The sequence below is a fragment of the Salvelinus fontinalis genome, chromosome 33, assembly GCF_029448725.1.
Source record: "Salvelinus fontinalis isolate EN_2023a chromosome 33, ASM2944872v1, whole genome shotgun sequence".
Taxonomy (NCBI): Eukaryota; Metazoa; Chordata; class Actinopteri; order Salmoniformes; family Salmonidae; genus Salvelinus; species Salvelinus fontinalis.
Window position 1 is genome coordinate 32849926 of NC_074697.1, and position 17252 is coordinate 32867177.

At 43.0% G+C, this 17252-nt stretch overlaps 1 protein-coding gene and 1 long non-coding RNA gene across 2 annotated transcripts in view; one reads left to right on the top strand and one right to left on the bottom strand.

Annotated features, from left to right (window-relative positions):
- LOC129832065 (carboxypeptidase D-like) overlaps window positions 1-2467 on the bottom strand; it is a 35597-nt gene extending 33130 nt beyond the window's left edge. The window contains exons 1-2 of the mRNA XM_055895809.1: window positions 1678-2467; window positions 250-497 (exon numbers count right to left, since the gene is read on the bottom strand). Of these exons, the coding sequence (XP_055751784.1) occupies window positions 250-497; window positions 1678-2333 (904 nt within the window). The 5' untranslated portion in view covers window positions 2334-2467. The remainder of the gene's footprint in view (window positions 1-249; window positions 498-1677) is intronic.
- Window positions 2177-6769, top strand: LOC129832068 (uncharacterized). Its single transcript, XR_008755863.1, has 2 exons — window positions 2177-2267; window positions 5220-6769. It is a non-coding gene; the product is annotated as an uncharacterized LOC129832068 (long non-coding RNA).
- Window positions 6770-17252: the final 10483 nt, after the last annotated feature.

Consider the following 17252-nt stretch of genomic DNA (forward strand, 5'->3'; position numbering starts at 1 on the left):
TTCTGAGTGATGAGGAGGGATACTGAGTTAAACAATCAAAAAAAGCAACTGAAGAAGCCAAGGAAACAACTTACGAAGAAGAGAGGAAAATATATTCGAAATCAAGAAAGGAAGATATTGGACCTGGTCTAGGCTACTTTGTGTGTGAACCATCACCTCTTTTCAACAAACGAAGAAGGAAAAAGAACATGACCTCCCTAAAAAAGAGCATCATCAGTGGTCTGACAGTTAAGAAGGAAAAAGTCTTACCGGATACATCGTACCACTTTGCCCCGTTGACGATGCCATCCTCAAAAGTTTTGTCGGGGGTATCTGGGCACTTGGGTTCCCCGGTCCTCATGACAGGGTGGTTCTTGGCGTAGGTCAGCGCCAGGTGTTTAAACAGGTTGTCGTCCACAGAGCTGCTGTAGTAACCCTGCATCTTGTGGGAGGCTGAGTCATCAAAGGGGTAGCTGGCCACCACAGTGCCACCATGCAGGTTCCCTGACAGGACAAACCTGGAGGGACATAACAACAACACAATTGTTATCAGGAGGCAGGGGATATATAGTAAGCCTGGTATCTACTGTCTGCAGCCTACATACTATTATCAAGGCCAAGGGGAAGGGGGGGAAACCTTTCACTATCCAAGGCTGATCTGAAGTACACACACGAGCACGCCCCCATTCACATCGATGGGGCTGTAGTGGAGCGGGTCGAGAGCTTCACGTTCCTTGGTGTCCACATCACTAAGGACCTATCAAGGTCCAAACGCACCAACACAGTCGTGAGGAGGGCACGACAAAGCCTATTCCCCCATAGGAGGCTGAAAAGATCTGGCATGGGACCTCAGATCCTCAAAAAGTTCTACAGTTGCACCATCGAGAGCATCCTGACTGGTTGCGTCACCGCTTGGTATGGCAACTGCTCAGCATCCAAACGCAAGGCGCTACAGAGGATAGTGCGCACGGCCCAGTAAATCACCGGGGTCGAGCTCCCTGCCATCCAGGACCTCTATACTAGGCGGTGTCAGAGAAAGGCCCTTGAAATTGGCAAAGACTCCAGCCAACATCATTAGATGTTTTTCAACAGCTGTTTGTTTAGTGACAGCTGGAAGGTATAGTGCTTGTTTTGACAGGTCTTTAGACAAAGGTAGCCGGCCTAAAGTAGTATGGCAGGCTACTTATGTTGGCCTATTGGAGTCTGATGTTGATCGAGGGCATTCCCAACAGTTAGCTGGCAACAGTGGGCCCTTAGGTAAATGGAGAGATCCTTCCGGGGGGGGGGGGGGGTATTTGGGGTCCATGAGGAGGTGCTTAAGAACAATAGGAACAAAGACAGATGCAGGCTGACAGTAAAGTCCTTGGGTGCAGCAGTTACCATTTGCAGTAAGCGATGTCTGTGGAGCCCAGGGTCCTGGAGTCACTTCATATTTTGTATTTAACCGACCTGGAAGAACAGGTATGTGGTGTGTTGAATTTAGGCAATCAATCATCTCAGTTTGTCAGGTGTGGTGCCTATGTTGGAAAAACATTCTGAAGTACCTGCGCCACTCCAGGAAAAGGGTTGCCTACCCCTGGTGTAGCCCATACATTTGAGCCATCTGAATTAGGTTATAAACAATGTGAGCTAAACAAACACAAATAATGTTGTATGTAGGTCTATGTAAATTGACCAGAGAAAGAAAGAAATACATACTTTTTCTCCAGGATCCATTTAATGACAGCTGTAACCTCTGGAACATCGTCTTTCTGAACGTTGATTTTGTCAAACTGGTCAGGAAAACTTCTGTTGAGGTCCATGTTCTTGGCGTTGGAACGACCCCCAGCGTCGCCACTACAGTCCCCCTCTCTGGACCTTTCGAACCCGTCTGGGTTCATACTGGGCATAATGTAAATATCCGTGCTCGTCACCAACTCCGTGATACGCGGGTCTTCTCCATACCTCGTCAGTAGGTAGTTCACAAGGTACACCAACACCTGCCTCGAGATAGTTTCGTCCCCGTGCATGTTCCCCACGTATTTACATTTGGGTTTTCCCGGTACGTCAGCTTTGGGGTCCTTTGTGATTCGCATAACCCACAACTCCCTGCCCTGCACGGACTGGCCTATACTGGACAGGTTGGAGATGTAAGGGTATTTCATGGCCATGAACTTCAGTAGCCGGGTCATTTCGACATAATTGTAGTATTTTGTATAGTCTTCTACCTCCACTTTCGCGACGGTGTTGCTTCTGACAAGCCTCGCCTCGCCGACGCTGAGAGCCGTGATGGGGCCAACAACAAAAAGGTAGACGAAAAGTGAGACGCATAGTTTCGGCGCTGTATGTCGATGCTCCAGCAAATATGTTGCCATGTTTCCTACCTCTTGAGTATCCAGTCTTGTGAAATAAAAAGGTAAACGATTAGAACATTGCTATCGAGCTAACCTAGAGTATTGTCTCTCCGGCCAGCCTGCCTGTATGCATTCAACTTCCCGTTAAGCGTTCATAGGGGCGGGGCTTTGTTTTGATGTCACTATTCTTGAGGAGGATCCACTTTTTAAAGTGGCTTGCAGAATATATAATTTGAGACTACAGTCTCAAAGTGTATTTAGTTCTGTAAAATGTATATCTGACAATATTAGTCAGTATTGTAATAACCCCCCTCCAAAAAAGTGCAATGCATTGTATGAATATTTATAAAACATGGTAGGTTGTAAATTGCCATTGTTTTCTCAATATTTATTTATTTATTTCACTTTTATTTAACCAGGTAGGCCAGTTAGGAACAAGTTCTCATTTACAACTGCGACCTGGTCAAGGTAAAGCAAAGCAGTGCGACAAAAACAACAACACGGAGTTACACATAAACAAACGTACAGTCAATAACACAATAGAAAAATCTATGTACAGTGTGTGCACATGTAGAAGAGTAGGGATGTAAGGCAATAAATAGGCCATAGAGGCGAAATAATTACAATTCAGCATTAACACTGGAGTGATAGATGTGCAGGTGATGATGTAAAAGTAGAGATACTGCGGGGGAAAAGAGCAAGAGGATAAGTAACAATATGGGGATGAGGTAGTTGGGTGTGCTATTTACAGATTAGCTGTGTACAGGTACAGTGATCGGTAAACTGCTCTGACAGCTGATGCTTAAAGTTAGAGAGGGAGATATAAGACTCCAGCTTCAGTGATTTTTTTCAATTCGTTCCAGTCATTGGCAGCAGAGAACTGGAAGGAAAGGCGGCCAAAGGAAGTGTTGGTTTTGGGGATGACCAATGAAATATACCTGCTGGAGCACGTGCTACGGCTGGGTGCTGCTATGGTGACCAGTGAGCTGAGATAAGGTGGGGCTTTAGCTAACAAAGACTTATAGATGACCTGGAGCCAGTGGGTTTGACGATGAATATGTAGTGAGTGCCAGCCAACAAGAGCATACAGGTCGCAGTGGTGGGTAGTATATGGGGCTTTGGTGACAAAACAGATGGCACTGGGATAGACTACATCCAATTCGCTGAGTAGAGTTTTGGAGGCTATTTTGTAAATGACATTACCGAAGTCAAGGATCGATAGGATAGTCAGTTTTACGAGGGTATGTTTTGCAGCATGAGTGAAGGAGGCTTTGTTGCGAGATAGGAAGCCGATTCTAGATTTAATTTTGGATTGGAGATGCTTAATGTGAGTCTGGAAGGAGAGTTTACAGTCTAACCAGACACCTAGGTATTTGTAGTTGTCCACATATTCTAGGTCAGAACCGTCCAGAGGGTGCGGGCAGCAATCGGTTGAAGACCATGCACTTAGTTTTACTAGCATTTAAAAACAGTTGGAGGCCACGGAAGGAGTGTTGTATGGCATTGAAGCTCGTTTGGAGGTTTGTTAGCACACTGTCCAAAGAAGGGCCAGATGTATACAGAATGGTCTCGTCTGCGTAGAGGTGGATCAGAGAATCACCAGCAGCAAGAGCGACATCATCGATATGCACAGAGAAAAGAGTTGGCCTGAGAATTGAACCCTGTGGCACCCCCGTAGAGACTGCCAGAGGTCCGGACAACAGGCCCTCCGATTTGACACACTGAACTCTATCTGAGAAGTAGTTGATGAACCAGGCGAGGCAGTCATTTGAAAAGCCAAGGCTATTGAGAAAGCCGATAAGAATGCGGTGATTGACAGAGTCGAAAGCCTTGGCCATGTCTATGAAGTACTGTCTTTTATCGATGGCGGTTATGATATAATTTAGGACCTTGAGCGTGGCTGAGGTGCACCCATGACCAGCTCGGAAACCAGATTGCATAGTGGAGAAGGTACAGTGGTATTCGAAATGGTCGGTGATCTGATTGTTAACTTGACTTTCAAAGATTTTAGAAAGGCAGGGCAGGATGGATATAGGTCTATAACAGTTTATGTCTAGAGTGTCTCCCCCTTTGAAGAGGGGGATGACCGCTGCAGCTTTCCAATCGTTGGGGATCTCAGACGATACGAAAGAGAGGTTGAATGGGTTAGTGATGGGGTTGCAACAATTTCAGCGAATAATTTTCATTGTCTCAAATTCCCAAACATAATCCTCATACAGTAGACTATTAGCTACCAAATTGCATTGGATAAGCCTGACAGATACCATGCATTTAGGCACGATTTGTCCTATGCTCAATATTTCATGGTACTGAATGGTACTGAATTGAGATTGTTTTTTTTAGTGTTGGCTGAGAGGGGCAGTGTTGGATAAACACTTCATGACATCTCATAGAGCTGGGTTAAATTGAAACATTTTACCTTACACAAAGTATTTTATTTGAATATTGAAGCTTTATATTTTCTTTTGCATTATGGCTAAAATGTTTTAGATTTCTGAGGTTTGTAATTGTGTGCTATAGGGTGTAATAAGGGTGTAATATAGTTTGATATTTATATTTCCTATATTTTTTATAACCAATGGTGGAAAAGGTTTGTTCAAAGAGATGGGACTACTGAGAACTGCTGAAAAATATACTAGTAGAGAGTAGAGAGAAACAACTGTTAAAACAAGTAAAGACAATTGACACCAGTGTAGGTTAATAGCACTCTTATATCACTGTTTATTTTTGTTGCTCATTCTCTCTTTATTGATCACTGTGGCTATGAATTCCCCGTGACAACACTGAAGAACAGCATCAAAGCCTGAGTCGTACCACCCGAGACCCTTCTCTCCACTCGCTGTGGGGCGTATTCGTTACTTTTATTTTCTTTCTTCTTCTCTTGTTCTCTCTTTTTTTATTCTTTAGGCGATGGAACAAAACAAAAGTGCTGTAAACATGGTTGTCGCTGTGGAGCACCAGAAGCATCAGGAATCGTTGGTCTTGGAGGTCTGACAAGACTACTGGCCAAGCTTGGAATGATAGAGTGGAGGAGGGATAAGAGGAGGAGGAGAAGGGAGAGGAGAGGAGGAAGAGGAGGAGGCTGTGGAAGCGCTCACTGTTGGATGCGACGCAGAGACTGGACATGGAAAGTCTGAGCGTGGGAGCCCCACTCCCTGTAGTTTTTGTACTCTACGCCATGACGGTCGCACTCCAAGATGTACTGGTAGCCGCAGTAACTGGGGAACTGGTAGCACACCCAGCTAAAAGAGGAGAGGGGAGAAAATATCCCGTAACAAGCCCCAGCCCTTAATCTAGGCACTTGTAGATCAGAAAGAGTTGGCCTCTACAGTACATGTTAGTCACCTGTATAATATCCAGGGACACCATATAATAGCTCATTGTTTCAAATGTTTCACCATAGTGTCCCTTTACACATTTGACAGAGGTCAGTAAGGTCACAGGACACTCATTTAGATAATTCATCATTTCAGTCCTGAAATTGGGTTTTACTTAGTTCTATTGTGATCAATGACAGAAATGATTATCCTGTCACAGTTTATCTAGTAGATCAGACTCACCACCTGGCCAGAACACTGTTGAAGGGGAAAGGACTGAAAAGTAATTGTAACGCTCGTCTAATGCCTCCTCCTCGGACGAGGAGGAGGAGTAAGGGTCGGGCCAAAATGCAGCGTAGGTTGAATCCATAATGATTTATTATAACAAGACGAAACACGATGAACACTTGAATAAACTCAAAACAACGTAGACAGACCTGAACATGTGAACTTACATAAACACGAAGAATGCACGAACAGGAACAGACTACATACACGAACGAAAACGAAACAGTCCCGTGTGGTGCGACATATACAGACACGGAAAACAATCACCCACAAACAAACAATGTGAACAGCCTACCTTTATATGGTTCTCAATCAGAGGAAACGTCAAACGCCTGTCCCTGATTGAGAACCATATAAGGCTAATTACCAATGAACCTAAACATAGAAACACATAACATAGACTACCCACCCAGCTCACGTCCTGACCAACTAAACAAAGTAAAACAAAGGCAAATAAGGTCAGGAACGTGACATTAATGAAGTTGCTTTATATACATGTATATACATTTCACAGACTTTATATAGACTTTGTAGCTTTACAATAGTGGCTTGTGTTATATTTTATATTTAACTATTCTGTGCTATTCTTACTGCATACTGCACTTTTTTGCAGTTTGTCCAAGTTTTGCGACCACTAGACTCAATTGATTCTTCTATTTCTGATTGTTATGAGCATAATCTTCTGTAGTGTGAAAAAGGAAGCCAGGACTTTTACTCATTTTACTTACATTCTGTTCTGGACCTGCATGGATCCGATCTCGTTGTTGCCCCAGCCCATGGCCTGCAGGGAGGGGTAGTCATCGTTCATCTCCCACTGTTTGCCAATTAAATTCTCCCTTTCCAACACCACAATATTGGACTCATGGTTCTGTGCAGTTCAGACAGAGGAGTGGTCAACTTCAGGTCACATTCAACCTGTTTCAGCCCTATTTACCATATATATACTGTGTAGAATTATGATGGAAAGTACGAGATCTTTATAATTATGTGTTTGCTTTCCATGATGTTCTACATCTTTAATTAATTTAGTCTTTCAATGCTTTCAATAACGCTGGTAGAGGCTACCAAGGATAGCTACTTGTATCTATTAAATGTAATAATGACAGTGTCAGTAACAGTGAGTAGAGCCAGACTCTGTCAGTGTCAGTCACAAGAGCCAGAGACATGGACTGAGGCCAGAACCCGGGCTTCTGGGCCTCTGTTCCAATATCTGGGCATCTGTTCCAATATCAGTACTAGCATACTATGTGAATGAAGCAATGTATTGGTTATTCTAAGTGGAATGCTAGAATGGCTAGGGGACTAAGCCCTTGGGAACTATTCTAACTAACATCTCTAAAGTACTCTCTAACAGGCTCACATGGGATCATGTTGATCTGTTTCACTACAGCTGTCAGCTTAGCATAACTAGACTGGGGCTTGCACACACCCTGCCATTTAACAGCCATGCAAGGCAGTCCAACTTGTTTACTAATGTTTCCCCTACCATGACTCAAGCAAAATACTCAAGAAATACTATATGTTATGCTGCCACCATAAAGCCTGCATCAAATAGATTTATTATAACCCACCAAATAACTGTCTTGTGGTTTTATATCTAAACTCCTTACTAGTCAATGAAAACAACATAATATAGTGCCTGTCTGGTCTGTCTGGCCTGGTCTGGTCTGGCAGAAACAGGAAGTTGGCTTCAGGTAGTTATAGTCCTGCATGCCTCCTGAACAGAGATTACAAAAAATAGCCTATGTCAAACATTTTACCTGTAAACACTTCATTGTCTCTGCTTCAAAACCACTCACTTTTGGAAGCACAAACCAAAGAAAGTGGGCAAGCATACAAAATAAACGTGACTGTCACAAGCAAGTGTGTTGACTCAATCTTTCTGTTTAGGTCATGAAAGTAACAGCATGGATACAGACCTAACAGTTTGAATCAGAAACTTCCTTAAATCTTCACATAACCCAGGATGTAGGCTACAAAGTGTTGATCAATGCAAAGTGCCTCTGGCAGAGCAGAGTAGGCTGTGGCCAGCACCAGCCTTTCCTCCAGTCCAGGGCTGCCTGGTGGAGGAATGTGTTTGCTGTGGCCTGGTGCCACCTGCCGCTCAGGCAGCATTCCCAGAATGCCCTCAGCACAGAGCCAGACAACCCTAGCTCCTAACCCTAAACCTAACACTAATTCTAACCTTAACCCTAAACCCCCTAGAAATAGCATTTGACCTTTGGGGACTAACAAAATATCCACAGTTGGTCAAACTTGAGCTTGTTTACTATTCTTGTGGTGACTTCTGGTCCCCACATTTATAGTTAAACACACACAAACACACACACACACACACACACACAGGCAGCTGCAGAGACAGCTAACCTGGCTGCATTAGATTTGGCCAACTACAGAACGTGGCTTTAATACAGGAATCCTGAGAAGGTATTTGACACAGATGCAGTGAGAGGAGATGAGGTGGGGAGAAAAGGAAAAGAGGAAACAAGTGTCCATCCATCCATCATCAGTGAGGGACTGTAATCACTTACCAGGCACCAGATAAAAAGCTATCTCTAGTAAGGCTGTTTAATCCACACACATCAGGGTTAAATGTGTGTGTGTTAGGCTACTTCTCACAGAGAGGAAAGGTATCAGAAAGCACAGAGTAAGCCCTTACTAACACAATACTGAGTCAGCCCAGGACAAGCTAGAATACAAGCCAGAGTGGTACATGCAGCTGTTGAACATCCTCTCAAATGGCTGCATCACTGTAACTGCCTGGCATGCAGATTAATTCTGGGTACTGTTGTTTTCATTGACTAGTAAGGAGTTTAGATATAAAACCACAAGACAGTTATTTGGTGGGTTATAATAAATCTATTTGATGCAGGCTTTATGGTGGCAGCATAACATATAGTATTTCTTGAGTATTTTGCTTGAGTCATGGTAGGGGAAACATTAGTAAACAAGTTGGACTGCCTTGCATGGCTGTTAAATGGCAGGATGTGTGCAAGCCCCAGTCTAGTTATGCTAAGCTGACAGCTGTAGTGAAACAGATCAACATGATCCCATGTGAGCCTGTTAGAGAGTACTTTAGAGATGTTAGTTAGAATAGTTCCCCTATGGTGACACCAGCAGGGTGCAACAGGCCTAGGCTATGTCTCTGACAGTGTCTCTATGGACACTGGTTAATAACCTTAGCCTGAAAAAGACTGTACAGTGTGCATTGTAACAATGCTCCTAAAAATACCAATCTTGTACTGACTTTTCGTGTTTAACAAAATTTGCCCGGGAGCACCTGTGATGGCAACATGTCATATTACACAATATCTGAGAGTAAACATCCTCCAGACATAGGCTAGAGGTCCTGTCATGAGCTCAATCAGCCCCACCCTCCACATCCTCCCTCCAGGCAGGATACACACGGAGTGATAGTGACACACCCTCATCTCACTGTGAGGTAACCATTGTGTCTATATCTTTCACCTGACCCATGCCCTGGCCAAAGCCCCCAACGATACATAATATAAGAACGAATGGCGTTAAAGAGGCTACGTGGGATTACATGTAAATACACTAGGCCTGTTACTCCCTCTTTACTTTACTCTGAAGTGGTAGAGGACAAAGAGAAAAGTGTACAGGAATGAATGTAACACTACTGTTATCAGCCCTTGTAGTTTGTGGGTTTTCTGACATGCTGATTCCGAAATGTGCATGTGTGAAAACCAGACCTAGGTTAAAATAGTAAGGCAATGTATTTACTTTCAAATATACAGTAGTATATTGTAGTAGCTGAATTTGATTGAATTTCAAATGATATATTTTCCAACACAATGTCACAAAAAAACATCCTTAATGTGACACAGCTATTGTCCAAGAGTCTCCCAGGGAGTTGTTGTACATTAACTTCACATCCCAAGACAAGAGGATCATTGACTGACTTTGATAATCATAAGAGGACAGACTTTCAACAAGATTCACTTCAAGACATGTGATTGTGTTATGGCAATAAACTTTTAAAGAGAAATCCCCAATAACTACGCTCGTCATCACTGCAATCACCATCATGTCTGTAGTTCTCTCTGTTTGCAGTGATGAATGTTTGTAGCATTAGGCCTACTAATCCTGCAATACATTTTGTATTGGCTTTCCACCCAGACCACAGTGACCTATTTATTGCCTTGCTCAACCAGCCCTGTTCTCATTCGCCAGTAAAGAGTTGATTCATTCCAGAATCCAGACGAAAGCTACAAACACATAAAGCTGCAAGGCCTATGAATACAGGGTACCTAATCCGGCTAGCAGGAAAACAACCTGTAACGGCTGTCGCTCTCCTCATCCTCGGATGAGGTGAGGAGAGAAGGATCTTCAGACCAAAACGCAGCATTTGGGAAATAAGCCATCTTTATTATGAATACGATGGCAACACGAAACGAAACAAAACACTTTCAAAACTACAAAACAAGAAAACGACGTTGACGAAACCTGAACATAAACTTACATAACTAAACATAAACTTACGTACAGGAAACAGACGACATCGAAACAAACAAACGCTACAGTCCCGTGTGGCACGAACATACATACTGACACAGGAGACAATCACCCACAACGAACACTGTGACAACGCCTACCTAAATATGACTCTTAATTAGAGGAACGCCAAACACCTGCCTCTAATTAAGAGCCATACCAGGTAACCCAAAACCAACACAGAAACAGAAAACATAGAATGCCCACCCAACCTCACGTCCTGACCAACTAACACACATAACAACTAACATAAATAGGTCAGGAACGTGACACAACCTTGTTTGAATAACATTCAGTGCAGAGCTGGAGCAAATCGTCCTTCAGTATTGTAACCGTAAATAAGGCCACATGTGTTCTTCAATATAGTTCTCTACTACAGCATAATGATTTGTCCAAATATCTGTTCACAGGTTAGCTGTGATGTCAGTGAGCTAGAAAACAGCAGTCTATCTATGAGATAACTATCAGTTATGAAAAACAAATAACCAGAAAAACAGACCTATAGTAGGCCTAGCAGTTCTCATTTCAGCATCATGCTAAATCATGATGATAAACACTAAACTAGACACAAGAGAGACCACAGGGTACCAAGATCAACAGAATTGACTGTTGTTGTCATCCAACTATGACAACATTTGTTCCTAGTGAATACACCCCTGAAATAATTTTTTTGTCTGTCTCAGACTGTAGACTCCCAGTCATAAATAACACGTCATACCATTCCTACTTACTAACTGTATCAGGTGAGACCCAAGTGCAGACTGTGTTGAAGTAAAAGTGTTTATTGCAACAAAAGGGGCAGGAAAACAACAGGTCAAGGCAGGCAGGGGTCGATAATCCAAAGTAGTGGGGGCCAAGGTACAGGACGGCAGGCAGGCCCAGGCTCAGGTCAGGTCGAGGTCGGTAATCCAGAGTAGGGGCAAAGGCACAGGATGGCATGCAGGCAAGAGTCAAAACCAGGAGGCCGCGAAAAGAGCGACTGGGGAAAAGCAAGTGCTGAGACAAACCGCTAGTTGACTTGAACAAACAAAACGAACTGGCACAGACAGACAGAAAACACAGGTATAAATACCCAGGGGATAAGTGGGGAAGATGGGCGACACCTGGATGGACTGACTGTGGGTTAGCCAGCCAAGCTTCCTGTCTCAGGGTCTGTCTGCCTTTCATACGCTTTACCAACCCAACCCAATCTGGTGGACATCTGTAGGGGGCTTTACCTTGTCATTAAGGATAGACCACCCGCTCAGACACCACCATGGCTAACGCTGGTAACTTTCCCTTAGCCCGAGAGGGGGTTATGTATCCCGTCTCTGGCACTCCAGGGGGCGCGGCCCATCGTTATCTAGGTGGGTGAATCAGTGTGGGTATCTTTCCCAGGAGCTTCTGGTCGTCTCTTGTTTTTTAGTATAGGGGAACAAAAAGCTTGTGGAAAGTGTGGAGAGACGGGTGCCGTAGTGAGCTTAGTTAATGTAGCATGGTAGGTCACCCCTGTAACAGAGATTTAAAGGTTGGCTTGGAGTGACCTAGGGTGGTAGAGCTGTCTAGACCAATGCCTCCCAATCAAATATACCACTGCAGCATGGGTTTGAATCCAGCCCACTGTTATTTCAGCACACTCACTGCTCTATCTTTCCTTTCTATGTCATTTCTATCTGTAAAGGACGTCACATTGCTTTCTTAGCAAGTACCACTTCCTCCTGATTCGGCTAATACCTGGCACGAACTTGGGACCTCTGGCTTGCTAGCACACATGACCGCCCTCCTGAAGCGTCTTACCAGTCGGCACTACACGAAAAGCTAGCTATTCACTGACACAAGTGGGGAAACTTCAGGCTAAGAAGTTTCACACATCCCCATGTGCTACATTCACCCCTCAAATTTACTCAACTGCAACCCCTGCATTGAGCTGAGCGGCTAGGGCTGTGGCGGTCATTACATTTTGTCAGCTGTTGATTGTCAAGCAAATAACTGCCGATCTCTGATGGACTTTTGAAACAACTGCTGGACTTTTGGAACATCAACATTTTAAAGTCTAATAAATCCATGTAATATTGTCACGCCCTGGCCATAGAGAGGCTTTTATTCTCTATTTTGGTTAGGCCAGGGTGTGACTAGGGTGGGCATTCTAGTTTCTTTATTTCTATGTTTTCTATTTCTTTGTGTTTGGCTGGGTGTGGTTCTCAATCAGAGGCAGCTGTCTATCGTTGTCTCTGATTGAGAACCATACTTAGGTATCCCTTTTTTACACCTGTCTTGGTGGGAAGTTGACTTTGTTACGGGCACATAGCCTTTAGCTTCACGGTTTGTTTTTGTATTGTTTATTGTTTTGTTCGGCGTTCTTCATATTATAAGCGCAGCAATGTGCACACGGCAGTATTACCAGGAAAACACCATTACCAGGAAAACAACATTCTCAAAAGTGACCACAAATGCGATTTATGCATGTAATGCTTTTATTATAAGATGTATGCCAGTTAGGCTCTACACCCATTGTAAAGCGGATTAATGTGCTTCATTTTAAGAAGTTATTTGGCCACTTTAGTTGTGATATAAACCTTATCAAAACATATAGACCTATGGGCCAGGCTACAGTTGAAGTCTGAAGTTTACATAGAAAAAATGTGTAGACCTCAGAAAAAAATGTGTAGACTTCCACCAGTCTGGTTCATCCTTGGGAGCAATTTCCAAATCCCTGAAGGTACCACGTTAATCTGTACAAACAATAGTACGCAAGTATCAACACCATGGGACCACACAGCCATCATTCCGCTTAGGAAGGAGACGCGTTCTGTCTCCTAAAGATGAACGTACTTTGGTGCGAAAAGTGCAAATCAATCCCTGAACAACAGCAAAGGACGTTGTGAAGATGCTGGAGGAAACAGGTAAAAAAGTATATATATCCACAGTAAAACGAGTCCTATATCGACATAACCTGAAAGGCCACGCAGTAAGGAAGAAGCCACTGCTCAAAAACTGCCATATAAAAGCCAGACTACGGTTTGCAACTGCACATGGGGACAAAGATCATACATTTTGGAGAAATGTCCTCTGGTCTGATGAAACAAAAATAGAAATGTTTGGCCATAATGACCATCGTTATGTTTGGAGGAAAAAGGGGGAGGCTTGCAAGCCAAAGAACACCATCCCAACCGTGAAGAACGGGGGTAGCAGCATCATGTTGTGGGGGTGCTTTGCTGCAGGAGAGACTGGTGCACTTCACAAAATAGATGGCATCATGAGGCAGGAAAATTATGTGGATTATGTGCAACGTCTCAAGACATCAGTCGGGAAGTTAAAGCTTGGTCGCCAATGGGTCTTCCAAATAGACAATGACCCCAAGCATACTTCCAAAGTTGTGGCAAAATGGCTTAACTTCTTATGGCTGCAGGGGCAGTATTGAGTAGCTTGGATGAAAGGCGCACAGAGGTGCTGTTACGCACGCCTCTGAGAAGAGGGAACGCAACTTCCTGCTACAACTCAACTCTCTGAAGTGCAAGAGGTATGGACTGTAGGTGCGAGTAAGGATGACACAAAAGCAGAATTTACCGTTTACTTGGATTTATTTTCTTACACGGTAATATGGGGAAAAGGGGCTGGACGGAACCAAAGTAAAGAAAGTAAATATCAAAGTTCCCCCTCTCCTATCTAACCTTCCTACCCACTTAACTTACCTAACTTAGCACCGTCTGGTGCCCTAACCAAAATACAGGGGGTGGTCCGCCCAGGTCTTACCTAGTGTGCCTAGACAGTAAATATACTATGGGTATATGTATGCCCGCGGGCATCTTGCCTAAGCACTCCCAAAGTGCCTTCTCCTTCCCCCCTGGGAACAAATGAAACAGAGTAATTATTAATGATTTCACAAACACAGGACATAGAAAAACTGCTACCAACAACAACAGTACATACCACACTTTCTGACACACAACCCACAATCTAATTTTTCTTTCTTAATCTCCAAATCTCTACTCCTTATCTCATCTCTCTCCTATCTCTACAATCTCTCCTCTCTTGGGCAGAACACTGGCTTTTATCTTCAGGTGGCAATGGTGATTAGAGTCAGCTGCTTCTTGACGAGGGGGCGGGGTCAGCTCCAATCACCAATTAGCCTGGGGTTGACCAATCAGCTGGTTGGGGAGTACTTCAGGAAGCCATCTCCTGAAACACACACTCAAATACAAAACAGAACACAGAAACTGGGGAACGTAACAGGTGCCCAGTCATAGTTGCTAATATATGCATATTATTATTAGTGTTGCATAGAAAACACTCTGAAGTTTCTAAAACTGTTTGAATTATGTCTGTGAGTATAATAGAACTTATATGGCAGGCAAAAACCTGAGAAAAAATCCAAACAAGAAGTGGAAATTCTGAGGCTGGTGGATTTTCCACCAAGCTCCCATTGAAATCCCAGCGAGATATGGATGAATTTTCACTTCCTACGGTTTCCACTAGATGTCAACAGTCTGTAGAACTTTGTCTGATGACTCTACTGTGAAGGGGAGGGCAGATGAGAGGAGAATTAGTCACCACTGCCATGAGGTGACCATGCTTTGACCATGCGCGTTCACATAAGAGGGAGCTCCGTTCCATCACTCATCTGAAGTCAATGTAATTCTCCGGTTGGAACGTTATTCAAGATTTATGTTAACAACATTCTAAAGATTGATTCAATACATCGTTTGCCATGTTTCTACTGACTGTTACGGAACTTTTGGACAACAAGTTTACCTTTAAAATGGTTTAAGACACATGTATGTCTGAGGAATTTTAATTTTATGAGATTTCTGTTGTTTTGAATTTGGCGCCCTGCACTTTCAATGGCTGTTGTCATATCATCCCGTTACCGGGATTGCAGCCATAAGAAGTTTTTAAGGACAACAAAGTCAAGGTATTGGAGTGGCTATCACAAAGCCCTGACCTTAACCCTATAGAAAATTTGTGAGCAGAACTGAAAAAGCGTGTGCGAGCAAGGAGGCCTACAAACCTGACTCAGTTACACCAGCTCTGTCAGGAGGAATGGGCCAAAAGTCACCCAACTTATTGTGGGAAGCTTGTGGAAGGCTACCCGAAATGTTTGACCCAAGTTAAACAATTTAAAGGCAATGCTACCAAATACTAATTGTGTGTATGTAAACTTCTGACCCACTGGGAATGTGATGAAAGAAATAAATGCTAAAATAAATCATTCTCTTTACTATTATTCTGACATTTCACATTCTTAAAATAAAGTGGTGATCCTAAGTGACCTAAGACAGGGACTTTTTACTAGGATTAAATGTCAGGAATTGTGAAAAACTGAGTTTAAATGTATTTGGCTAAGGTGTATGTAAACTTCAGACTTCAACTGTACATACATACACACACACATATATATATATATATTTATAAACATTCATACATATACACATATACACATACATATATACATACATAAATATACACACTTCTTTTTAATATACTGTGGCAGACGGCAGGGAGAGGTGAGGGGAGTGGTAATTGAGGAGAGATATATTCCACGTCGCTGGCTCCACCCCCAAGCCTTATATGCACTTCCAGCCCCAACGAGGCAAGACTGTGCTTAGTTAAGCCAGGGAATGATTGGCAATAAAAGAGGAGGCAGCCTGCACAAAGTGGCAGAGTGGGGGAGAACCAAGAGTGGTATGAAAAGTGAGAAAAGTAGGGGTGGGATAACCTGTTGTGACCTGGACTGTCAGATTATCCTACTTGTGTACCGGATTGGCTGAGGACCTGAGTGTGAGGAGTGCCACTGGAAAACGGAACGGACAATGAGAACGGCTTGTGGACTGTGAGGTGATTGGTGCATTTCCCCCTCTTCCCCAGTGTACCAAAACCTCTAATAAACTTCCCATTCACAGTCTATTTGTGCTACTGGTGCCTGTTTTGTTATTGAACTTGGTGACGTGGAAACCCCACACCATTGAGCCTGCTACAATACCTTTATTATTTCCCGCAAACCCTACCATCCCTACCCAATTGGAGTAAACTAATAAACAATAACACTTAGACTTCTACCTTCAGTTTATACATATTATACACACTTTACAGACAATCCATTTTACAATGGTTATATTTTTGTTCTTTTTAGTCCTTCCTCTATTTCTGATGTCCATCCAGATTGATTTCTATTTGTAACTGTGCTATTTGACAACATTTCTGAACCTATATACATTTTACAGACCCTGTATGTTTTACATTGGTTATCTTGTTATTAGTCCCACCCTTCAGCTCCATTCAACCCCTCCCATCCATCTCTTAACACCAACCATTTTGGATTTCTATTTGCCATATATTTTTCAAGTGTGCAGTGATGCTTCACAGAAGTCCTGAACCTTTCTATTTTCATAGCTTCTACAGATTGTTAATTAAAGAAACATTTTTGCTAAAATAATTATATTATTGATCAATTGACTATGACTTTTCAAAACACCCAGTATTGCTATCTGCAGCGTTAGTTCTAGGTAAATTTTGCAATTTTTCAGCCATTCCTGGACCTGTGACCAAAAACGAGTTACATATGGACAGTACCAAAATAAATGATCTAATGACTCTGCCTCCTCGCAGAAAAATCTGCAGAACTGGGAAGGTTGTTGGTAAAAGAGTTTATAAGGTTTAAATACACTGCTCAAAAAAATAAAGGGAACACTTAAACAACACAATGTAACTCCAAGTCAATCCCACTTCTGTGAAATCAAACTGTCCACTTAGGAAGCAACACTGATTGACAATAAATTTCACATGCTGTTGTGCAAATGGAATAGACAAAAGGTGGAAATTATAGGCAATTAACAAGACACCC